The sequence below is a fragment of the Denticeps clupeoides genome, chromosome 20 (assembly GCF_900700375.1).
Source record: "Denticeps clupeoides chromosome 20, fDenClu1.1, whole genome shotgun sequence".
In the NCBI taxonomy this organism is placed as follows: Eukaryota; Metazoa; Chordata; class Actinopteri; order Clupeiformes; family Denticipitidae; genus Denticeps; species Denticeps clupeoides.
Genome location: NC_041726.1, coordinates 6459576 through 6485100, shown reverse-complemented (window position 1 = coordinate 6485100; position 25525 = coordinate 6459576). Strand labels below are relative to the sequence as shown.

The window sequence follows — 25525 nt, the reverse complement described above, 5'->3', positions numbered from 1 at the left end:
CGGCATGGCAAAGCTGACATGGGGTGCAGCATGAGTCCAAATTGAACGATCACAGTGACAGCGCGGACTCTTCGGGAGGCTAAACGACCATCTGTGATCCTGCAGTCCCTGTCTGGCCTGTTCCTTTCTGTCTCTCCACCCCCCTCTTTCCTCCATCAGCACTTTAGCGCATCCTTTATGCACGTCTGTGCGTGATTCATAAGAACTGGTTTCATTATTTTTTTTCGACATCCACACTGGCAAAAAATAAACGCATCCGAACGACGGGACAGACAATTGGAGACGTGGCGCACGCTGCCAAAAAACAAGCTCTCCCGACAGCCGATGGATTCAGTGAGACAGTCCATGCAGCCCATTCTGACACCGAGAGGGTGAAAGAGACAGAAACAGAGATGGATAGAGAGAAAGGGAGAGAAAAAAAAAAAAAAAAACGGGCCAACTATAAATAGCGCCTCGGAGATGCAGGGAAGGAAAGGGCACAGAGCGAGAGGAAAAGGCACAGAGCAGCCATGTTCGCGCCGTTTTACAACCCAAGGTCTGCTTTTAATTTGTACAACTGAATTCATACACAACAAAATGCATGTGTAACAACCACATAACATAACATGAACCTCAATAATCACTTTTACAGCAGTCACACAGCGGTTGTGCCACGTTGGCTAGCTCCGATAATCCTATTGTGAAATAGCAACAGGCAGCAAAGGTAACATTTTGCCATGTCATCTTTTGAGTCATAAAAATTAGCTCATACAACAAATACTTTAGGTGGATATGGAAAGCTAATTCATTGGCATAACCTATAACAACAGAGTTGGAGGACTGGAAATGAAGTCATTTTCTGGATTACTGCATGAGCAACATGTTAGATACGTTCTCAAGTACCGCAACACACCAAACGTAGTGTCATGTCACAAGATGCTGTTATCGTATTCACCCCAATTTATTTTCAGTAAGTAGAACAGACAGGTTGACTATTATCCTATAACGGTTCCTATGCGTCGCACAAAAAAAAAAAAAAAAAAAAAAAGAAACATCAATTCACAAGGCAGAATCCAAAATTAATGTGTCACCAAAGAAGGGAGAAAAAAAAGAGATGAATTGAAATTGTCAATGCTGGAGCCAGAGGTAGGTGGCTATGGTTTTCTAAGTGTCACTCCATTTCGAGGCACAATGAACAGCAGGAAACACTTAAGCTGTGAAGCAGCATTGAAAAACGCACACGGCATGTCTTCTGTGAAACTGCGATCGTTGTGGAATGCAAATTCTTGGACTACAAATACTACGATTTTATTTTTGACACCCCGGGATTTAGCGGCTAAAAATGCGCATGGAGCCTGATATGGTCTCTAAGGTGAGGTCTACAGTGAAGGTGCACATCACGACGGCATGGTACCATTTTTATAGCGCGCGTGTTGACTCTATGTACAGTGTCCAGCACCTGTTTAATTCACATTTTACCACTTGACCAGGTTGTGCTGAAGTGCTTTACGAATGCGGTATAAAATAAGCTGGCCATTCCGTAGGCAATTTACAGTAACTACAGTTCTCTGCTTTTACTATTTTTTTTTTTTGATCAAACACCTAAAGTAGACAAATTGAAACGCAAGCCGTGTGTACTGTTCGGAGCAAGGAGGTCAAGAAAACAGCTACTCGTTTAAGGAGCTGGAAAGTGCATATTGTCACATGCGTCATCAAAATATACCTAACTGAAAAATTCGAGAACACAATAATATAAAATAAATCAATAAATAAATAAAACTGCAGATATCTGTGGTATAGAGCAAAACAACATTGCAGCACAACAACCCATTAAGCTATGATTAAATAGGTTCATAAATACAGTTATGCATATAAATAAATAAATATATGAACACACGAAATAAACACGCTAATGAATAAATTATGAGTAATGTGTGCCAACAAAACCAGTCTGCCGTTAAAGCATTGTCTTGGATTACAGGGCAAAAATCTGATCTGATATTCTCGTACTGATCGTCCGTACATTCTTACACTCTAGGGCAACACCTGAGGGACCGGTACTCAAGTTCATGGGCACACTTTCTTGTTCAAGCAACACTGACTTTCAGGTTATTTTAACCACACATAATCAACCCAGCAATATCAGAGTGTGCTGAAAAATTTGTATTTGGCAGCTATTTATCCAGTAGCTATTAAACAGCTACTGATCATATATAACCTTCGACCTGCTAATCTGACCTCTCAGTATAAAATAAGATTCCCGAACTATTTTTCATTCGTAAACTACAATAATTACTGGCTCTAGATCCGGTTTTAAATCATACGTTACCGACAATACTGACACGCACAATAAAAAGTACAGCAGGTAGGACTAATCTGTAACAGCAAGTGTCATTATGCTATTTTATAGGTACTCAGACAGCACTTAGAATATTATAATTTTATAAAATTACTGTGAGGCTATAGTGTACAGTTGTCTTTTTGGCAGTCAGATCTAAAGTCATGGAGGACCAACTGAGGAAAACACAGCTTCAATTTTATTGGCCGGAGTCGTATGTGTGTTTATGTCAGATATGCACTACTCTTGGTTGCGTAAAATATTCAGCCAAAACTAAACTTTTTTTTTTTTCTTTTTTTTTTTTTTTGAAGGAATGCAAATATGAGCATTGACCAGGAAGTCGTCAGCGCCGTACGTCAGTCAGGAATTCAAAGCAAGCAAAATGCGCCCCATTTAGCAGCAGGACATAGTCCGTCAGAAGTACGCCCACGCCGTACCGTTAGTCTCCCCATAGCCCTACGGTTCCCAGTCATCCTCATGGTGCTGGGACGCGATGATGACCACAACGGTGAGGATGGTGCAGAGGACGATGGATGCAATGCCCACCGCCAGGCTGATGAAGGAGAAATTACGGGCCTCCCGAGAAGCAATCTCCGCCGTTACCATGTCTCCCCTGGCAACAGCTGTACGCACCTGGAGCCAAGAGAGGAAAGGACAGAGGTGAGAAAAAAATCTGCGGTTCCATTTATCCCTCACTGATGGTGGTTTTAAGTTAACAAATATACATATTTTATTGCCAGCACTTTCTATCCAATAATTTTAATGAAATGTATGTAATAATTGAAAGTAAAATCTTAGAAATCTCAGGAATTGTAAAAACTTAACAATATGTTATTAATATGACTGGTGCCAATTAAATCACAATAAACTCTTGGTATAATAAATACAAATTTTACAGAGACAAGTGTGGGAAAGAGGCTCAGGCCATAACACTGAACTCGCACATACACATTTTCCACTTTGAAAAGTAAAAGTAAAAAAAATGCACCAAATATATAAAACCACTGTCAAACCACTATCTACCACTGAAGATAATGCGTTTATTGAAAAGAAAATGAATATTATAACATGCATATATTCTGACTCAATGTACATTTGATTAATACATACTTTAATTACATGAATACATTCAAAATTACTTGATAAACTATATTTTAGCTATTTATTGGAATCCAGATCTTGCATCCTGGGTTTTTTGGGCCAAATTCAGATCCAGAATTTGGTCCACTCATTACTAATCAGCTCAACGCTTCCACCAGGAGGTAATTAGCCTCTGAAGCTGTATTTCAACACCTTGGCATCCATATTCGTCAGTGATAAAAAGCTGCTGTCGCACAGACCTGCACGGCTTTAATGATGGCGATGATCCCTGTGGGCCAGAAGCAGCAGACGGTGGTGAGGACAGCGATGGGCAGGTAGTCGTGTGGGGCCCGGCGTGGCTCCATCAGGGCAATGCCAGGTGGCATCTGCATGGCCACTTGCCCAGGAGCTACACCTGGGTGGGGGGCTCCATTGGGAAGGTACGGCTGGCCCTGTGAAATACAAGGTTTTTAGATGGACATCGATGCATTGCAAGTCAATGTAGCATCGATGGTAGCAAGTCTGGGTAACACTTACCGACGCCCCAATAGGGTAGACGGGCACATAAGCAGTGCACGGCTGCAACTGGAGGGGGTATCCAGGTTGGATGTAGCCTATGGGCGGATGCTGGACATTTCCTGTTGGCCCATGTGTCTGCACCGTGTACCCATTGGGAGCTCTTGAAGGGCCTAATGTCCCGCAGTGAAACTGGGTTTCCTGGAGGTACCCATCGGAGCCAGGGGGTGGGGGAGGAGGAGGGTAGTTGGGCTGGGGGCTGCACCCTGGAGCTGGGGGTTGGGGGGGCAGGTTGGGGTCCTGGTTGGGTATGTAGGGAGGGGGCAGCATTTGGTTCATTTGCTGAGCCATTGGCTGTCTTCCTGCCTCGTCCAGACCTGGAGGAAAGGGAGACGGGTGTTACGGCAACTGGCTGGGCCTGGAGCCAATCAAAACGACATCGCTGGAGATGGGACTACATCTTTAAAAACAATATCAGAGCAAAATAAATTGATGAAAATGTTAATTTAGTCGCATGTAGAAAATAGTGACATGTCTGCAGCTATTGACTGATGCATTTGTATCATGTGACCATTATGGATTTTTAAAAATAGGTTATTATATTAATTAAATTTAAGAAAAATGTTCAGAATAATAGAAAAGTGCTAAACACACACACTGTCCAGCCCAGCTGCATCCCCATAACCTTCGCAGTAAAGGTGACCTTTCCCGCGATGGCCTCAACATTTTACTGTCAAATCAATATGGCTGAGGCCATCATCACAACAAAACCCGACCCAGATAAACTGTTGTATGATGTGCACCACCCCAAAATCGGACCTGGTCGGGACGCAGTGGGACCAAGTGAGTGGAGCGTGGTTATGCTTATGGCGAACGGCAGGCATTACATAACCCCTGACACTACAGGGTCCCTGGCACGAAAATGGAAGTGTGGGCTGTTTTTTTTTTTTTTTTTATCCTTCCTTTTGAATGGAATCTGAACGGCAGATGATACAAAAATAATAGATATGGCCCTCACTGTAGCTGTATCGGTCCGGGAGGATGCAGCATTCTGCGACGGTTAGGCGAGAACTGGAGCAGAAACGGACACAAAGGGAGAGAGAAAGTGGCACGGCATGGGCTAGACAGGGGCCAAGAGGGTCGGTTTTAAAGTCGAGAAGAGGAAATAATGAGGAACCCACCACACCTCTGCAGCCTTGACGAAAAGCGGCAGTGAAATAAACGATGCATGTTGCTGTGCAGTGCTCTTCTGTCGCTGGTGATCAGTTACGTTTAGATGGTTATGCTGGTTTAACCCGTATGGATATGTTGGGCTTGGCCAGTTATCCCAGTTGCATGTTGTCCACACAGCTACAATTAATAATTCCGAAGTATAGAGGGTCTTAATATGATATGTTGAGACATTCATACCAAACTCTGGTGTTAATGGGCACCAGCAAGCCCAGCAATTCTGGTACATGCACGGAACGCTCTGCAACCATTTTCCTCCGCCTCTCTCGCCGATGCAATCGGCTTGCGAGGAAGGTGGGGGTCTCACGGAGGGACCCCCATTCTTTACCGCAGCGCGCGTTCACGTGGCACCCGCATCAGCACCTCAAAATGATTTCAGAGCACCCAGACGTGGCGCAGAGGATGCCAGAGAAGAAGAAGAAGAGGAGGAGGAGGAGCGGGGGGAAATAAAATCATGAATAACCAGGGTGCAGGGGTGCGCGGGAGGATGGACGTGAACGCGCCGCGCGCGCCCGCGAGGCACCGAATTTTAGCCCCCGAAATCACATTCAATTAGATTCACTAGGGAGTCACCGGAGAAGGAGTATAAGAATGAAGAAGAAGAAAAAAAAAAAAAAAAAAGAGCGAGAGTGAAGTAAAACGGGAGAAGGGTTACCGTGTTTCTCCGACGACATCTCGTCCGGGTCTCTGGATTTTTTTTTACTGCGCCTCTCAACCTCCGCTCCACCAAACACACACGCAAAAAAAAAAAAAAAAAAAACACCCAATACACCTGTGAATAAAAAAACGCGTTTGGCTTCTTTTAAAAAAATCTACTTAGTCGGGAGGGGGAAAAAAATTAAATAATGTATATATTAAAAAAAAAACAAAAAAACAACGGATCTCCGCTAAATTCCAAGCATCCTGAGACCGAAAACAGCCCGTAAATAAAACGTCGGTGTCAGAAAAAGAGAGATTGCCAGCACATCCAGCGCCGCGGCGGAAAAACGGGCTTCTGTCCGCGAACGCGTCGCGTTACGTTGAATTAATCAGCCGCACGGCGTCGCCGCCTTAAAGAGACAGCGGGAGCTGCGGACAAATTCCCCCTGCAGCTGTGGTGGGTAACACACTCGCCTGTGGACCAGAAGACCCGGGTTCGAATCCCACTTGCTACCATTGTGTCCCTGAGCGAGACACTTAACCCTGAGTGTCTCCAGGGGGGGGGGACTGTCCCTGTAACTACTGGTTGTACGTCGCTCTGGATAAGGGCGTCCGATAAATTCCGTAAAATGTAAAAGCTGTATAATTTAACCGCGAAATAATCATCTCGGCCTTCGGAGGGGCGGCGGGGGACAGAGAGAGAGACAGAGACAACATTCCATAGTCGAATTTATTACGGCATGAGCCTCACGCCTTTATTATACGGAGTCGGGGTCTTTGCATTAGGCACATTTGCGCGCCGGCCCCAATTCCCACGGTGTTTTAAATCAAACGCGCCCCCGTGCATTCTGCAACGCATATAAACATGCATCCCGCCCATTACTCTACTCGTCTTTTCACGTATGCTAACGTGGATGAGAGGTTGGGCCCAAATTCAGGGTGAAAGTTCAAGTCCCAGCAGCTTTCTTCAAGCGTTTAAAAAGAACATCAATGGAGAAAAACACACAGTTGGGCACCATGTTCTGAGAACGCCGTTCAGTTCTGCTTCTCTGAGTTATTTCCAGCGTAATAAAACGCATATTGTTTGTGAGTTTGTGATCCCGAGCGTCCGGTGCACCCGCGCTCCTTCTCCCTCCGCCTCAGTGCGTGTAGAGGGAGGCCGTGAACACGATGTCCCGGCGGATGGCCAGCGAGGCCCGCTCCATCTTGCTGCCAAGCACGGAGTCTCCGACAATGCGGGCCGCCTGCCGCACCTCCTTCAGGACCTCGTCCAGGCGCTGTATGCAGCGGACCACCGTGCCCTCCTGGACGTCCGTCAGCTCGGCTATCTCGGCAAATGGCTGCAGGACACGCAGGACACGAAACATCAAAAATACCAATGACAAGTGCGTGGTGGCATGGAATCTACTCATAAGATAACCGTATATGAAATTTTGTACAATTATTGGTGGCACAAGTTTGCTATGTATTTTGCTCATTTTCAATTAATTCATTCTGTGGCTTCTGATGTTCCAAATACATAATGTTCATAATGCTAATCAGAACAAAACCAAGACTGAGCTCGTGGCGCTGCTTTCCCACAGTATTCGGCGTGCGTGCAAGTAAAAGCTGAAAACGTGCCAGTCGGTCAGTCTCACCATGCCTATGGCCCAGCAGTACACCACCTCCGTCAGGCCAAACTTCAACTGAGAGACGTAGTCCTCGGCGGTCTGGGCTATCCCGTAATCCATCTGAAGCTCCCCGATGCGCTGAGCCACGCCGAGGACGCGCTCGATGCACTACGCAAGAGACAGAGACAGACAGGTCAACTAAGATCGAGACGACAGGGCTCGTCGGTAGAGCTGAATGTGTCATGTGGGGGACAGGGGTTCGATTCCTCAACAGGGAGGCACAATATCTGGGTGGGTGGAAGTAGCCTAGCGGGTAACACACTCGCCTGTGAACCAGAAGACCCGGTTCGAATCCCACTTACTACCATCGTGTCCCTGAGCAAGACACTTAACCCTGAGTGTCTCCAGGGGGGGGACTGTCCCTGTAACTACTGATTGTAAGTCGCTCTGGATAAGGGCGTCTGGTAAATGCTGTAAATGTAAATGAGACGATTCAGTTGTGGGCTATGGTGGTAAAATATACACACACACACACGTTTACGCTCTCGGGCTGCTTCTGTCTGCGGCGGGTTTAGTCGCTGGCCGTGACTGGTGAGGTGCCCTTGCCAGAAGGCCGACGCGGCAAAGCTATACCCACACGTCCCTCACGACAGCGAGTCACGCACGGACACACACTCACACACATTACGCCGTCTAATGGGCCTTTTAAATTTGGAACGGCGTGGTCACTGGCCGTTTCTGCTCTCCGCGGCACCATTACGTAACCGGCCATATCTACAGGCATGTGCTGCAGGAAATACGACGAGATAAACACGAACCGGCTGCAGTCAAGCACAGAGCAAACCAGGGCGGCACCATTCATCTTACAGCCAAAAATAAAACTGCCATAGACCAAATGGCCGCAATTAGTTTATTTCTAGTGCACATTTTTCTCCAGCGAGCGGATGTTCTGGAAGAAGAACCACTGTAAGAACCATAAAGCATTTATGGACTGTACCTCCTGCAGCGTGCTGCTGATGTGGGGCTCCACTTGGGTGTTCTGGGTGAAGACCAGGCAGGACAGCAGGGCGGCGCTCTCCTCGGGGGCCAGGGGGCTCAGCGTGTTCTCGAACAGCAGCTCCGTCAGCAGCAGCTCGTGGCTGCTGATCTGGCACGCCACCCGGCCCTTCAGCTGCACCGCGCCGGCGCCGTCCACGTAGTTCAGCTTCTCCAGGACCTGGGCCAGGCCGACATGACGCGTCGTTACGGTCCAAACAAATACACAACAGCATCTCGTGGTCTCGGCACAGCGCGGCAGATACATTCCAACATGATTCCAAATGTAATGAGATACACTGATCATGTGGGTGGTAGTGCCCTAGTGGGTAACACACTCGCCTATGAACCAGAAGACCCAGGTTCAAACCCCAATTTCTACCATCGTGTCCCTGAGCAAGACACTTAACCCTGAGTGTCTCCAGGGGGGGACTGTCCCTGTAACTACTGATTGTAAGCTCTGGATAAGGGTGTCTGGTAAATGCTGTAAATGTAAATACACCTCCTGTTTCCCGACAGATATCATTCATATTCAATATAAGAACAGTTCTTAACAGTTATTAGTGTTACGGAGAGATGTATGACCTTTATTCTCTGGTGGTACTCAGGCAGGAGGGTCAGCGACTGGTCTGACACGAGGAACAGCAGCTGGTCCAGTTCCTCCTGGAGACACATCCTCTCCTGGACACGGACAAACTGGGAAACAGAGACGGGCGCGGGACGGGGACGGAATAAAACAAACAGATCATGAATTAAACCGAGGTTTAAGAGGCAGATGACGGATGCAGAAAAAAAAAAAAAAACAGAGACAGAGCGAGCGAGAAAGAGCAGACGCTCATCACTAATTCAGGGCCTTTTTAAAGCTCTCCCTTGTCATACAACCTGCTCAGACAGCACGGGGCGTGTTCCCGGGCGTGTTCCCGGGCATGAGGCAGCGGTCGCTTCCGCGGCGCCCTCACCTCGGACACAAAAGACGAGAGCATCTCGCTCTTTACCACCAGCAGGACGACAATCAGGGACGGGTAATAAATACCAGATCAAATATTCATAACTGAAGAAGAAGAAATCCCTCTGAGCACTTTGAAAACTCTAAATTTTGTCATAAATTTCATGACATTAGGCATTTTTCAAGCTATTTTCATAATCGCTGCATAAAGAAAAACAAAGAAATCAATTCCTTCTGAACGAAGAAGCAGAAAGAGGCCCGTCACCCCATCACAGTAGATTCCGCCAGACAACAGCGTCCGCGTAACCAGGCAACAAGCACTGGCTTCTTTCTCACAAACGCACACGCATACGCACAACAGGAAACGGGAGTTGCCTGCCAGGCTGCCGGAAAATAAACCCGTTCGCAACACAAAATGTCCTCCTCTTTTGAGGGGAAAAAAAAAAAGGGACGTCATTACCAGAACTGGTGGCTACAGTAAACAGGACAGGAAATCATCTCCGCTCCCCATTCCGCAGTCACCGCTGCAACATATGTGTCGGTGTGTGTGTGTGTGTGTGTCGGTGTGTGTGGCTTAGTCTACTGGCTGTCTACTGCCGCCTCTGCGGTCGGTCATTAAAGCAGATTTCTGCAAGTTCTGCAATCCCAGAGTTGACACTGTGACCGACGCCCTGGGAACCCGAAGAACCTGATGCCATTTTACACTTTCACACGTAATACCACGTAATTTTTGGGGGGTTCTGTTTATAATACAGAGGGTTTGATATTTGATTCCCCACTCCCTCACTCTCCAGTTCGAAAAGGAACACTTCGGAACGAAAAACACGCCACAAACGCAGTCCGCCATTTCAGTGTCACACCGTTTAATTTTTTTGAAAACAGCAGTGATACTGATTAGGGATGTTGACCCTTAAAGGCCCCCTGACATTATTATTTATTTTTTTTATTTTCTATAGTTCTTATCGGTCCCCTAATACTGTATGTGAAGTCTCTTTCCGAAATGGTGCAGAATAACAGCCACTTTGATCCTGTCCCACAATGAAATTTCCCCAGGACGTGCCATTTTGGTGTCTGTAGCTTTAAATGCAAATGAGAAGGAGAGAGGCGGGACGAGGAGGAGAGCGGTCTATAGAAGTGAGCAGCCATTCATGAAATTACATCAAACATTTGCAAAAAAATATGCTGCAATGCTTCGCTTGTTTTCAAGCCATGACGGTCGGTGGAGCTTCTTTTTTAGAGCAGGGGTGCGAAATTCTCTGGGCGGACAAAGCATGAGAAATGGGAGGTAACCTTTCCCCTTATGACATCAGAAGGGGACAAATTCCAAAGCACACTTTACACCTATCACCATTTCTAGCCTCTGCAGGACCATAGACAGGCTAGGGGAACTCGTAATAATGTTAAATAATCTCACAAAGTGAAATTTTCATGTCATGGGTGGCGAATATTTGAATAAAAGATTTCGTATCTGCATACCTGCTCAGAGAAAGTGGGGGAATGGGTGCATTTGAAGTCCCTGAGTGACTCCTGCAGCGCCCGCTGTCTCATCACCCCCTCCACAACGTCCACGCTCTTCAGATGAAGGTCGTTCACGGGGTCAAGGGCCATGATGCCACCGGGGTTAGATTCAGCCAGTCGAAGGAGCTCCTGTGTGGCAGTGGAGATGGCCTGGCCTGGAGGCTCCAGTCTGTCACAGACGAGTTTTATGTGACACTTACCAGGAGAGAGACACACAGACACACACACACACACACACACACACACACACACACCTGAAGCGTGGCTGCTGCCTCTTGTTGTAGTTGTCAATGATCCTTTCGGGAATCACCTTCAGCGTCTTGGAAGTGATGGCTGAGATGTCCTGCAGCTTCAGTTTCTGCACCGTGTGACTGCAGGGACCTGAGAAACACAGAGAAGGCAGATCAAGTGTGTGAAGTGGTGTGTAATCAGGGCATATTCTTTACAAATGGGTTCGAACTGCGGTGTGTGACGTCAGTGTATGAGCACAGACCCTCTGGAACAAAAAGCGCAGTTCTGTAGAGATGTGGCGTGGCACTGCTGGTCTGAGTGGCCCCTCCCATCTCCTCGTTGCCTTTCTCACAGATGACGAGGGATGTGAAGGCACGATTCACAGCATCACTGGACACCTGCCGGCAGCCCAAATGAGAAGAAGGTGAATCTGAACAGAGAAAAGCTTACAAGAACTATTCAAAAAATTATTATTCAGGCACAATCTGGGTTTCAGTGTGCCAAATGAATAAACAAATGAATTAATATGTCTATAACATATAGATAGCATTCATACACAAGCGCTACTGATTGTTGGTACACGTGAGGTTACGCAGTTAACAACAAATGGCAAGCAAAGCAAAAAGTTTCATATCTGAGGCTCGATAAAGCAGCAGGTCAGGAGGATTTTCCTAATTTCAAGTAATAACTGCTATATTGTATTGCTGTATATTATTTATAACGATTCATGTGGTGTAATGGCATTTATTACTGACACTCCGACAGACACTCTCACCTGCAGGACGACCCCAAGAGCGTTGGTGTGCTGCACGTTGCTGACCACCACCACCCGGCCCACAGAGAGCGCTTTCAGCCCATTCACCGACTCCAGCACGGTGCGCTGCAATTAAATTAGGCAATAATATTATAGCCATGTTACTGTGTGTACTGATTTCCATGTTTTTAATTCAGGTATTGGACAGCCTAGAAGTCCTAGTATTGTCCTGGATGTTAAATTTCTCTATGCCTGATGACTGAAATTGTGTGAGGGAGAGAGAGACGTACCTGCAGGGCTTGTGTGGTGATGCGGAGCTCAGTGATGGTGTGGTAGTATGACAGCAGGTCAGACAGCTGACCCTCTGTTTCCAGGGGTGGGAGGGTGGACAGGCTTTTTCTCAGCTCAGCGATTCTCTTCTCCTGAGTCTGTGCGGTGGAAGCGGGAGACCAGTAAACGCCACGTCTCCACCCTGCACTGAACAGCATGGTGAAAAATATTCTGGGAGGTGCAGTACCTGGCTGTCTCTGTGGCTCTCGGAGAAGCTCCTTCTCATCATGTCTGTGACTCGGAGGGCCTCCACCCGAAGGAGGTTGAGGATCATGGTGTAGGTCAACCGAAACTGGGACTGCAAGATTGTGGGCTTGCCCTACAAACAGACAAAAAACGTGGTTCTCAGTAGTTCCCAACCTGGGGTCTGCACAATTTAATCTGTGCTGAGGTTGCACACCAAATAGGTATACAACTGTATATTGTAATGCTGCGATGAATACCAATATAATTTTTATGTGAGAATTTTGGGAAGGCTGGATGTTGATGAGGTTTGAAAAACTACAAAAACGCAATTTAAAAGGTTTCTAACTATTATAGATTAGAGTAAAAGAACACTGTGAACCACTTGTCAGAACTCAACACCTCGTGTTCCAGCATCTCCGGCATGGATGTTGGCAAAAAAATATATATATATCAAAGAACCTAGAGAGCATAACGGGCCTTGCAGTGCATTATTCCCACCATGAGAGGGCTATTTATAGTCAGACTCTTGTTGGAAAAAGCGCAGGAACAAAGGGTCACTTGAATAAAACACGTCTCTCAACTGCATTATTAAGCCCTTGTTCAGACCCTTGTTCAGACCTGTTTTGAGTGACTCACATATTGTGGCCCGAGCCGAGACAGACTGAATTCTGCTCGTGCTGCTGGTATATCCTGTACTCTAAAATGGGCGCATTTAAGCCTTGTAATTCAGTATGGAACAGCTTGGGAAATGCAAAACGCCATTGGCTGACAGGTTCAGGTACAGCACAGGGACTAAAGTCCCCTGAAAAATTTAATGCTGCAGATATATACATAAATATTCTGTGTGCCTTATTGGTTTCTTTTGTTACAGTGTAAATCAAAGCCAGGTTGTCTTGTTGACTAAGACATCTCACGGAAATCCAGTATGATGGAAATGTATGGAAATGTACTGACCATGTGTTTTTATATATATATTTATATAAAAGAAACGTATTTCTGTGGTTAGGGGTAAGAACGTGAGGACTGACCAACATCATAGTGTGCAGCTCCGCCATGTCATGAACACTAGTCTTGCAGAGGATGATGACTGTTCCTGTAGCATCCAGACCCCTGCGGCCCGCTCGACCTGCCATCTGAATGTACTCACCTGGAAGGGCACACACACACTGAGTAACACACTGAACCTGTAGCTCAGTGTTTTTCCCTCCGTCTTTCATATTCATGTGGTCTGAAGTGGACCGATGGCCGTCACAAACATCTGCGTTATTCAGACTCAAAGCAGAGACGGGTTCTATTCTGCAGCCACCTGGGCCTACAGAAACAACATGGCCATCCCACAGTCCAACAACGACAATCAGATTTTAATACCAAAAAAAAAAAAAAGGACAGCACTTAATCTGAATTTCAAGCTGTTACAAAGGAATATTAAGACTTTCAGTATTAAGTTGTGTATCAAACCAATCGCATGATTAAAATAATTACTAAATGACATGTTTGCATCTGGTGTAATTATTTCTAAATGATGTGCAAATGTAAGCATATGCTACCAGGCAGGAGGTTTCTAAATCCAGTGCCGTCGTGTTTCCGAATGCTGTCAAACACCACGGTCCTGGCCGGCATGTTCACTCCCATGGCAAACGTTTCTGTGGCAAACAGAACCTGAAGGCATAGGAAGGAGCTCCTTTTATCAATCTGTCCATGTGACGCAATGAAAAATCTAATAATAATATATACTATGTATATGTATATATATATACACACACACACACACACACACACATACATATAAATCCCACGAGAAGGGTGGGAAACTTGGCTGAACCCACCTTCACAAGGCCCTCGGAGAACAGCATCTCAATGACCTCTTTCAAGATCGGCAGGATGCCACTGTGGTGGACGCCAATCCCCCTCTTCAGCAGATCTCTCATCAGCATGATCTGGCCGAACCGTCACAAGCGTCATTAGAACATCCGCACACCCGCACAGGGGCGAAATAGCAGACCTTCGTTTATCATTTAATCATGAATAAGGACATAGAAAACGGTTGGGGGGGCATCATTCACACATTTTAAACTTGCAGACTGATCATTATAAGCTAATGATGTATATATGGGAGTCCAATTATAATACATTTTTATTTACATTTTAATATGATTAAAAAAAAAAAACGACCAAGTAAGTCTCAAACTAAAAATGCAGATAAATATTAACCAGAATTGCCTCTGTGAGTATGTGTGCAATTTGAACTCTATACCTGTGGCAGCTGACGGTCCCCTCCCCTCAGTCGGCTCAGGCTTTTCTGGAAGAAGGAGTGGATCTCGCTCTTCTCGGTCGAGTTGGTGAGGTCCAGCGATGCCAGGGAGCGTGCGTTGTCATCGCACCGTGTTCTCGAGAACGTGAATGCCACCACCGGCGTCTGCTCCCTCTGAGATAGGAAGTGGAGCAACGTGAGCCACACAGCCCGATCCTGAGGGGAAAAAAAAGACAACAATAAAGAAACTATTGCATTTACATTTACATTTACATTTACGGCATTTGGCAGACGCCCTTATCCAGAGCGACTTACAACGTGCTTTCAAGTTACCATCGATGAAGAGATCAATTCCGGTTCACTAGGACCCCAACTATGAATACATCTATTTAATTCACTCTGTTGTAGATTCTGTACACAAAGTTTGACAAGAAAATTACAATTTAATCTAAATATTCTTTAAAGAGGAAGGTCTTGAGCTGCCGTTTGAAGGTGCTCAGTGACTGAGCTGTTCTGACCTCGAGGGGAAGTTCATTCCACCACCGAGGGGCCAAGACGGAGAAGAGTCTGGATGAATGTTTTCCTTTTACCTTCAGAGATGGAGGGACCAGGCGAGCAGTACTGGAGGCTCGGAGTAGACGAGGTGCAGTGCGAGGTGTAATGAGGGCTGTGAGGTAGGATGGTGCTGCTCCATGTTTGGCTTTGTAGGCCAGCATCAGTATTTTGAACCTGATGCGTGCAGCTACTGGGAGCCAGTGAAGGGAACGTAGCAGAGGGGTGGTATGGGAGAATTTGGGAAGGTTGAAGATCAGTCGTGCTGCTGCATTTTGTATGAGTTGTAGAGGTCGGATGGTACATAGAGGTAGACCAGCTAGAAGGGAGTTACAGTAGTCCAGTCGTGAGATTACTAAGGACTGAACCAGTAGTTGGGTGGCCTGGGTTGACAGGTAAGGGCGGATTCGTCTGATATTGTAGAGAAGGAATCTACATGAGCGGGAAAGATTGCTGATGTGAGTTGAGAAGGAGAGTTGGTTGTCTATTGTTACGCCAAGGTTGCGGGCTGTTGCAGAAGGAGAGAGCTGCGAGTTGTCTAGGTAAATAGCAAGATCCTGATGTGGTGAAGAATCTGCTGGAATGAATATTAGTTCAGTTTTGGTGGGATTGAGTTGGAGGTGATGGGCTGCCATCCAAGACGAGATGTCTGTTAGACATGCAGAGATTTTGGAAGCAGCATGTAGATCAGAGGGAGGAAAGGAGAAGAGGAGTTGTGTGTCGTCAGCATAGCAGTGGTAGGATAATCCATGTGAGGAAATGACCTCACCAAGTGATCTCGTGTAGAGGCAGAAAAGGAGAGGACCTAGCACCGAGCCTTGAGGGACACCAGTGGAGAGTCTACGTGAGGTAGAGGTGGATCCTTTCCAAGTCACTTGGTAAGATCGCTCATCAAGGTAGGAAGCAAACCACTGCCATGCTGAGCCCCGAATTCCAAGCCTCTTCAGGATTGACAAGAGAGTCTTGTGGTTAACGGTGTCAAATGCAGCAGATAGGTCAAGGAGAATAAGAACTGATGACAGTTTTGCCAATCTGGCTGCATGTAGCTGCTCGGTAACCGCCAAAAGGGCAGTCTCGGTGGAATGAGCTGTTCTGAAGCCAGACTGGTTAGGATCCAGGAGGTTGTTCTGTGATAAATGGAGTGATAGCTGGTTGTAGACACAGCGCTCAAGGATTTTGGATAGAAACGAGAGGAGGGAAACTGGTCTGTAATTGTTAATGTCTGTAGGATCAGCAGTGGGTTTCTTTAGGATTGGAAGAACCCTGGCTGTTTTGAAGGCGGATGGTACGTGGCCAGATGAGATTGAGCCGTTTGATGAAGGCAATCTAAAACAAAGAAAAAGGAAGTTGGACAAGGCAAAACCTGATTGGTTGATGTGTTCTGAGACGTATTCTTGGCGCCAAAAGACTGGGCGTGTTTGCTGGTTCGTTCCTTCTTGGCCTCCACTGCAGCATAGTACCTAAAAGAAACCACAGGTTAATGTTAAGCACCACTGGTTTATGCATCTCTGGCATATGAACATGAGTTTGTGGGGTGCTCCGGGTTCAAGTTTTGTGTTATTCTAATGTCGCCCCAATAACCAGATTGTTTTCATCTGTGTTTCAGTTTATAAATGTATTCTGCTGTCATGTGTGCATTTACATTTACAGCATTTATCAGACGCCCTTATCCAGAGCGACTTAGAATCAGTAGATACAGGGACAGCCCCCCCCTGGAGACACTTAGGGTTAAGTGTCTTGCTCAGGGACACAATGGTAGTAAGTGGGATTTGCGCTGTCAGGTTTCACCTTTTTAGAGTGTTGAATATTTGAGTTTCAAAATCCCCTGTTTGTTAGTTGTGATTTGGCTTCCTTCCTTTCCTACCCTGCACTGATCCCCGACTAATAGTGCTGATTGGAATATTGGCAAAAAAGCTAACTTGTCTGTGTTTTTTTTTTTTTTTTTTTTTTTACTTAATTTAAGAAAGGTAAACCATTGTCATGCCTCACTGAAGTTGGACATTTATTGTGAGCTCAGATTTTACAAGAATTCCAATAATTTCCTATTTTTATGACTTATTAGCCATAATCAACAATACTGCAATACTTATGGCTAAATACTGATTATGGCTAATACTGCACTTAGCCATAATCAAAAATACTGCACTTGTAATGTGAATGCAGCACACATGAAGGTATTGTTTCTGAAAACAAGTGACCTTCTCCACAATGTCACTGTCCAACTCTGGACTGTACCCCTTGGTGAGGAAGTTCCCAGTGGCATCTAGCAGTAGAAAGAGCTCTTTTTGCGTCTTGGTGCTGTTTCCGGTGTAAAGGTGGTGCTCCAGCGGAACGGGTCTCTTCACCGTGCTGATGACATAGATGTTCCTCTTTTTGATGCGCCTTGGGAAAGAGAGACCACACACTTACAGAATAATAATAAACCAGGTATGTGTATGATACGGGTGAGTAGGGCTTTTAGGTGGTGAGACCCACCCAATCCACTCGCTAAACTCCAGCGCATTGGGCACCGTGGCGCTCAGCAGGATGATGCTGACGTGCTCCGGCAACATGATCAACACCTCTTCCCACACGACACCTCTCTGAGACACAGTTGGCCAGAGACCGAGACACAACAGGGAAATTGAATATTTCATCATCTTCAGTTTAGGGCTGAGAAACAAAGTCTTATTATAATAATATCACCCATCATAACAATTGCCAGGAAAGTAGTTACAATTCACATCAAATCTAGTGTGTTCTTACAATAAACATTGCATTTTAAATTGCTTCTGGTGTCATACCTCAGCATCGTTGATGTAATGAACCTCATCAAAGATCACCCATTCTAAATCACGTATGACCTCCGAACCGTTATAGAGCATCGACCTGGAACAGACACCCACAGTATGAGAATATACAGCAGTGGGGGGGTCAGTGGCTAATCTGTATCCCTCTTTGACATAAATAAAAAAAAAAAAAACACCTCAAAATCTCAGTGGTCATAATCAAACAGGAGGCTTCCGGGTTGAGCTGTACGTCCCCAGTCAACAGTCCCACGTCCCCAAACGTGTTCTTGAAGTCCCTGAACTTCTGATTGGAGAGTGCCTTAATTGGAGATGTGTAGATGGTCCTAGAAGGGAAGGCAAGTGAAAACATTAAGCCTGTCCAAGCAAACACAGACACATTGTCACATTTACAGCATTTACTAGACGCCCTGGAGACACTCAGGTTTAAGTGTCTTTCTCAGGGACACAATGGTAGTAAGTGGGATTTGAACACACTCACACACACACGCACACACACACACCTGGTCATGTGTTTCTGCGAGAGCGCAATGGCATACTCTGCCACCACCGTCTTGCCTGCCGAGGTGTGCGCCGCCACAAAAACTGAGTCATGTGCCTCCAGCCTCAGCACTGCCTGCTTCTGAAACACGTCCAGCTCAAACGGCCACTGCGGCACGTTTGTATCCAAGGCGGAAGAGACGAGCAAAAAAAAAAAAAAACATGAATTCTCTTTACTTTCAATAGTCAGGCTAAAACCATATCTTATTTTCTTCTGTTCTGATCTAATTCTAATCTAATCTATACTGAGCATCACCTTGATAGCCGGATCGGGGATACGCTTGGCGAAGTCGTCACACGGTGAAGTGATGTCAACGGGTATGGCCCATCTTTTCTTCTCACCCTCCTTCTCCTGCTCCTTCGTTTTTTTGGCTCCTTCCTCAATCTTTGTAGCAGTGGACGATGATGAAGGAGGGAAAGTATCCTTGGGAAGTAATATTTTTTTTAAATATAATTATGAGACTTAATAGTGAAAAAAATATAAATATTAAACCATATATTGGTTTAAGTAAAAGTGAAGTGATTGTCATTGTGAAACACAGCACACGATGACACAACGAAACGTGTCCTCTGCTTTTAACCATCACCCTTGGTGAGCAGTGGGTAGCCATGACAGGAGCCCGGGGAGCAGTGTGCGGGGAAGGTGCTTTGCTCAGTGGCGCCTCAGTGGCACCTTGGTGGTTCGGGATTCGGACCGGCAACCTTCTGATCACGGGTCCGTTTCCTTACCCGCTAGGTAAAAGAGTAAGAGTGGTTTAATATCATACCTTAATTCCAAGATCTTCCAAGCTGTTGGTTCTAGGAAATTTAGCTATGTCTTCACTTCCTGTTGTATCTCCACCTCCCACTTTTTCCTCACTCTCTGCTCCAACATCTATGGCATCGTCAAAAGTGGACAGCAGGGACATGAGGTTGACATCCCCAGTTGTCGCTTTGGCTTCTGCAGAGGGGACGTTGGACAAGTCAGAACTGTGCACAGGGACCAGTGAGAACTACGAGAGCGTTTCAGGAGAGGTGAAAGGAAGAGCGCCGCACTTGTCTCACTGAAATCCATCCCTGCTTTCAGTCCTGGGGGAACTGTGAGCAAACCTGAAAGAAATATATAAAGAAAAAAATATATAAAGAAATATACAACATGAGCAGAAAACCACAGCTCCTGGAAAACGGCCGAACGTTGTACCATTCGTAAAGTCAATGTCCTCCTCCAGGTCAGACCTCTGCTTTATCTGCTCCAGCGTCAGCTCCTCCATGCCGCCTGAAAAAGGTAAAAGACGATCATTTGCATAAGACCAAGAGGTGTCAGAAGACACAGACATGACGTGCTAGAAAGCCCTACCTGGCAGGAAAGGGTAGCTGGTATTACTTCCTCTAAGACTTTCTGATGGGGGACCTGGAGCCCTTTGCAAAGACAGTGAATTCTTGGCCGACAGGCCGGTGTTCTGCAACAAGACCTGAAGTAGAAGGAGAACGATTGGCATAATTTCAGCCAGAAATATCATTATAATTATAATACCAAAAGGTGTGTAGGCGAGGTTTGCCGTACCTCTGTAAAGTCCAGCAGCATTCCAGTAGTTTGGTCCCTCACCACTGAGATGCCGGAGTGCAGGGGAGAAGGGCCACAGTGGAGCAGAGAGTCCAGGTCTCGCTCCCTTTTCGTCAATCTGAAAGGGAGAAGAACCAACACACTGAGCATGACGCAGCTCTGTTCTAGGATGCCCTCTGGACCCAGCGCAGGTGGTGAGTGACAGGAGAATGTTCGCCCTGGTCATCTTCCCTGACAGCACTGAGCAGCTCCTTCAGTGGTAGGATATGTATGTGTGTGCGTGTGTGTGTGTGTGTGTGTGTGTGTATATATATATATATATATATATATATATATACACACACACACACACACACACACACACAGTACATATGTACACTTTATATTTTCATATATTTTAATACTCATCCACAGTTTTTTTTTTTATATTATACAGTCGGCATATTCTCTATGCTATAAATTTTTTGCTGCTCTTATATTGTACGGTCCACTTTCTGTCATGACAATATAGATTTCCCACTTGTGGAACTAATAAAGGATTATCTTATAAATGTTCTTTTTCTATTTTTATTTATAATCATAATCATAAGCATTTTAATGCATGCTTTATTAATTCCTCGGCATCAAACCTACTTTAGAAACTTTTCAAAGGCTGCATCAGTGTTGTGTATGGGAAGCCATGCCGGATCACGCAGGAACCGCTTCTCCACGTCCGTCCTGAGGTCATCAGCAAACGGAGGGAGCCCATGGGGGAGCTGGGGAAACAGGGAAAGGCATATGCTGACATATCCTCAGCTTCTTTCTTTTTCCAATTTTCCACTGCTAGCCTGTGACCACAAAGTCACAGGTCCAAACCTGTGACTACCATTGTGTCCCTGGGCAAGTGTCTCCAGGGGGACTGTCCCCATCACTACTGATTGAAAGTCGCTCTAAACCAATTGAACATCGGTTTCGAGGCCTATTAAAAGCTGGACAAACACGTCTAAATGAACCACTGACCGTGCTGAGGGGGGGTAGGGCCTGGTTGTTTGGCTGTGGATGGGTGAGAAGTTCAAACCTCCCTGAGCATCCCATCTCCAACAAGGATAGGGGCAGGTCTTCGGGCCCTGTAGAGGGCAAATCTTAAAAGGAGGAGAAACCAGTTCATGTGACGTGAACCCGTAAAACCAACACCACACAGCCTGCCTGTAATAACAACACTGGTACTAATAATAACATTCATTCATCTTAAAGCTCCGCGAAGCTGCCACGCACAGTCACCGGTTTAAAACAGCTGACTGCTAGCGACAGACAAAGCAAGTGTGCACAAACGTCTTAAGTTAAACGACCGCCTAAAATAAGTGGCATTTAAACAGCACATGGACAAACTTGCCTAGTCTGTCCATGTCGGCGCAGCTCCGCAAACTCTCGCAGTGACGCTCAGACCGGAAGTCGAGGGCGGAGGTCGATAAACCAGGCGTCGTCGTTCGAAACAGCAAACTAACAAAAAAATAAATATATATATATATATACATCAGTAAAGGCAACACGTTTATTTTGTTTCATTTTATAATAAAGTAAATATCAATAGCCCCGTTTAAAAAAAAAACTACCTACGTCACCGTTGTCGTCCAAAACAACTCGCTACGTCACATTTGTGCGCCCGCGATGGTTGGAAGCTTTGTCGAAATTTCTTTCAGACGTTAAGGTAACGTTTGAGCCATTTGGCTCTATGTTTACGTATGCTCTGCTGTACGTATTATAGTTTAATCACTATGAGCCGCTAGCTAGCATTGCCCGTGGACTGCAGGGTAAAGCACTCACCCTGCACTTTGCTCTCCAGTTTCTCATCTAGTTGAGTGGAGATGGTCGCGTTTCCCAGCTCTCTGACAGAGGAGGAAGAGTCGCTGCAGAAAAAGTATGCCAAATTGAAAAAGAAGGTGGGTAGCGTTTGCACAGGAGAATGCCGTGTTAAGCGACTGCAGAGAATTGCTGTGTCGGTATGAGCAGCTGCCCTCCACTTTCTCCATTCAGAAAAAAGCTCTGCTGGCCCTGAAGAAGCAAAGCTCCACCAGTCAGACAAATCAGGGAGGACTGAAGCGCAGTATGTAGCACGAACACAACCCAAATACATGCAATCTCCTCACAAACAGAAGGACTGACAATAATGTATCCATGCAATAAGATGAAATAATCGTTTTTGACACCTCAGGCCAAATGTTTGGACGCACCTTCTCATTCAATGTTTTTTCTTTATTTTCATGACCATTTACATTGGTAAATTCTCACTGAAGGCATCAAAACTATGAATGAACACATGTGGAGTTATGTACTTAACAAAAAGTGGAGATCTGGCCTCCACAGTCACCGGACCTGAACCCAATCCAGATGGTTTGGGGTGAGCTGGTCCAACAAGTGCTAAACACCTCTGGGAACTCCTTCAAGACTGTTGGAAAAGCATTTCAGGTGACAACCTCTTGAAGCTCATCGAGAGAATGCCAAGAGTTTGCAAAGCATTAATCAGAGCAAAGGGCGCTATTTTGTAGAAACTAGAATATAAAACATGTTTTCAGTTATTTCACCTTTTTTTGTTAAGTACATAACTCCACATGTGTTCATTCATAGTTTTGTAAGTTGTCATGAAAATAAAGAAAACACATTGAATGAGAAGGTGTGTCCAAACTTTTGGCCTGTACTGTATTTATACATTTGTAAAGTAATAGAAACTCTATTTAATAGTTGGTGAATGTATTCACTGTGAACAAGTGTTATGTAGAGCGTTGAGCATGGAAGAACAAAAAGAATAAAAGAAGCTCGGTTTGACCTCTGCACCTATTTACCACTCGGCCTGAATATATCGCACTAGCATTCATGGTCTCTAATTCAGTTCCCATAACCACTTTATCAGCTTTGTCGGACCAGCCAGTGCTGGACACAGCAACAGCCACTGAGCAAGCGAAAATGCTCATCAAGTCTGGTGCCATCAGTGCCATAAAGTCGGAGAACAAGAACTCAGGCTTCAAGCGCTCCCGAACGCTGGAATGCAAACTCAAGGTGAAATCGAAACCTTCACATATTCACTGTGGGGGTGTTAGATAATTGTAATGTTTTGGATGACTTGTTCATATTGTTTTTTTTATTTTTTGGTGTGTGTAGGATCCAGAAAAAGGTCCTGCCCCTGCTTTCCTCCCATTTCAAAGGAGTGTCTCAGCTGACGAGGAACCCTCTGAGGTTGGTTTGTGGGACCTTTTAACCAGCCTGCATATCCTGGGAAAACTCATTTCATCGAAATTTGATTAATTATAAAGTCTAAGGATTTATGACATTTTAAACTTCTTAAAATGGCTAAAATATATAACATAAAGTACCATGTTACACTGTATAATATTAGAAGTTTATCAGGACACTTATCTCTTATCTCACAGTCTGGCAAAAGAGCTCACAGGAAATCTCTGTATGAGAGGTAAGACTGTGCTGCTGCTGTTAAAAATACTTTTACAATCCTGGCCTGAAATATGTCTGATATATACGTATGAGGTGTTGTTTTTAACTTCTCACATTTTCAGTTTTGTCACCTCTGCGTCACGCGAAGATGGCGATGTCGGCATTCTGCCCTCCGCCACTCGGGAGCCTGACCGGGACAGAGAAGTGGACAGAGAGCGAGAACGGGACAGAGAACGGGAGCGGGATCGTGACCGGGACCGCGAACGAGACCGGGGCCGGGATAGAGAGAGAGAACGAGACCGGGAGCGGGACAGAAGCCGAGAGAGGGACAGGGAAAGGGAACGTGACCGAGAGAGGGAGCGGGATGGACCATCCAGACGTGAGTGTCCGCAGCATCTTTGTTCCAACAAATCATTGCTTAATCCTCAGTCTCCAAAGAAGGGAGGGATAGAGGGATATTTCAGAGGTGGGTTTGCAAATGTCAGATTCCCTAGTTCACCAATCAGAATGCTTGAATAAGCGATTTGGTTTTGCAGGAGACTTAGGACCAAAGTTACTATAATAGGAATAAAGTTTAAGAGGTAGAGCGTGCTTACGAACGTTCATTATTGTTTAAAGGGTCCGACTCGTATCCAGACCGCCGAGGTGCGCGGAAGGGCAACACTGTGTACGTGTATGGCAGCGGCCTGGTGGAAGACAGCCTGCGCACGGCGTTCGCTCAACATGGCAACATCATAGACGTGTCTATGGACTCCCCACGCAAGTACGCCAAAGGCTCTGTGGGTTCAGTATGATGGGATCTTGAATGGCAGATGGTTTTGAAACCACCGCGATCACGTTTGTTTTGCTCATTTGTAGCTGCGCCTTTATCACTTTTGAGAAAATGGAGTCCGCTGACCAAGCAGTCACTGAAGTAAGATCCACCCCTCCTTTTATGCTCATGGGCTGAAAGTTGTCAATAACATTAGATCTGATGGGTGGTGATGTCCGTCCCTCAGCTGAATGGAAGCACGGTTGGTGATGTCACCATCAAGGTCAGCATCGCCAGGAAACAGCCCATGTTGGAGGCAGCAACAGGAAAATCCGTCTGGGCGTCGCTCGGTAAATATCGATGTGTTCATGTCAATAGAGCAAACAGACCTGGTATTTTACAGCCAGAATGTTAACCGTCTCTCCGGCTTCTCTGTGTTTTTGTTAGCTGTGCAGAACAGTGCCAAGGGATCCTACAGAGACAAGAGAAACCAGGTTGTTTACAGTGAAGATTTCCTTCAGTAACATTACAGGGGGAAATTGGGTTTTTATTGCTTATTTTTGCTTACCAAAATGATGCTCGGCTTGCGTACGTCAGCAGTTTAGGTCATGGCAGCTGTGGTTCGATATTGTCTTTGTATTGTTCGCTCAATAAAGCTCGTCAATACAACTTTCCATGTGGTGAATTGTGTACAGATGTCCAATTAGACAGTGGCTCTGTCTAGTAAACATGCCATGGTGTGTAGCTTTTATGGTTTTTTCATCATTGGTGGTTGCATAATGTGCTTAAAATGTGTCCTCTGCATTTAACCATCACCCTTGGTGAGCAGTGGGCAGCCATGACAGGCGCCCGGGGAGCAGTGTGTGGGGACGGTGTTTTGCTCAGTGGCCCCTTGGTGGTTTGGGACTCGAACCGGCAACCTTCTGATTACGGGTCCATTTCCTTACCTGCTAGCCCACCCACTTCCCCATAATGTTTCAGGGAGGAAAAAGCATGAGAAATGGGAGGTAACATTTCCCCTCATGACGACTTAAGTGGACAAATTCCAGGACTGACCATCTGAGCTGCCGCTATCTGAACAGTCTTAACAGAATGACCAAAGCACTCCTTATTACATGCAGGGCAATAGACTGTTTAGGGGAACTTGTACTAATGTTAATCTCAAAAGTAAGTCAAATTTTCATGTTAGGGGACCTTTAATAGCCTGATTTCTTATGATACTGTGCGAAATATTCCCAATCCTTTTATACATTAATGGCATTTTCTGGGTTGAGGAGATCAAGATAC

At 45.7% G+C, this 25525-nt stretch overlaps 3 protein-coding genes across 4 annotated transcripts; 1 reads left to right on the top strand and 2 right to left on the bottom strand.

Moving 5' to 3' along the window:
• Positions 1 to 512: 512 nt before the first annotated feature.
• Positions 513 to 5890, bottom strand: prrt1 (proline-rich transmembrane protein 1). The gene is made up of 4 exons (XM_028963347.1): positions 5799 to 5890; positions 3935 to 4290; positions 3658 to 3849; positions 513 to 2950 (listed from the first exon to the last, which is right to left on the bottom strand). The coding sequence occupies exons 1-4, from the start codon at positions 5815 to 5817 to the stop codon at positions 2774 to 2776; spliced, it is 744 nt and encodes a 247-aa protein (XP_028819180.1). The 5' UTR covers positions 5818 to 5890; the 3' UTR covers positions 513 to 2773.
• A 608-nt stretch (positions 5891 to 6498) lies between these two features.
• Positions 6499 to 22221, bottom strand: skic2 (SKI2 subunit of superkiller complex). Its single transcript, XM_028963342.1, has 30 exons — positions 21868 to 22221; positions 21437 to 21543; positions 21064 to 21185; positions 20698 to 20819; positions 20065 to 20182; positions 19858 to 19972; positions 19702 to 19776; positions 19557 to 19610; positions 19289 to 19461; positions 18778 to 18945; positions 18485 to 18630; positions 18161 to 18307; positions 17979 to 18063; positions 17671 to 17777; positions 17431 to 17577; positions 16559 to 16655; positions 14647 to 14859; positions 14219 to 14329; positions 13940 to 14051; positions 13421 to 13539; positions 12394 to 12525; positions 12167 to 12304; positions 11898 to 12002; positions 11385 to 11520; positions 11146 to 11272; positions 10850 to 11060; positions 9013 to 9123; positions 8390 to 8608; positions 7420 to 7560; positions 6499 to 7122 (listed from the first exon to the last, which is right to left on the bottom strand). Exons 2-30 carry the CDS (start codon positions 21447 to 21449, stop codon positions 6922 to 6924), a joined length of 3765 nt encoding a protein of 1254 aa, XP_028819175.1. The 5' UTR covers positions 21450 to 21543; positions 21868 to 22221; the 3' UTR covers positions 6499 to 6921.
• Positions 21691 to 24907, top strand: nelfe (negative elongation factor complex member E). 2 transcript variants are annotated; one of them, XM_028963345.1, is made up of 11 exons: positions 21691 to 21751; positions 21887 to 21983; positions 22078 to 22147; positions 22952 to 23097; positions 23200 to 23274; positions 23469 to 23506; positions 23610 to 23866; positions 24106 to 24250; positions 24346 to 24400; positions 24486 to 24588; positions 24686 to 24907. In XM_028963345.1, the coding sequence occupies exons 2-11, from the start codon at positions 21909 to 21911 to the stop codon at positions 24760 to 24762; spliced, it is 1041 nt and encodes a 346-aa protein (XP_028819178.1). In that variant the 5' UTR covers positions 21691 to 21751; positions 21887 to 21908; the 3' UTR covers positions 24763 to 24907. The 2 variants fall into 2 exon arrangements, with proteins under 2 accessions (XP_028819178.1, XP_028819179.1); XM_028963346.1 differs by lacking the exon at positions 24686 to 24907 and having other exon boundaries at positions 24106 to 24266; positions 24486 to 24576.
• Positions 24908 to 25525: the final 618 nt, after the last annotated feature.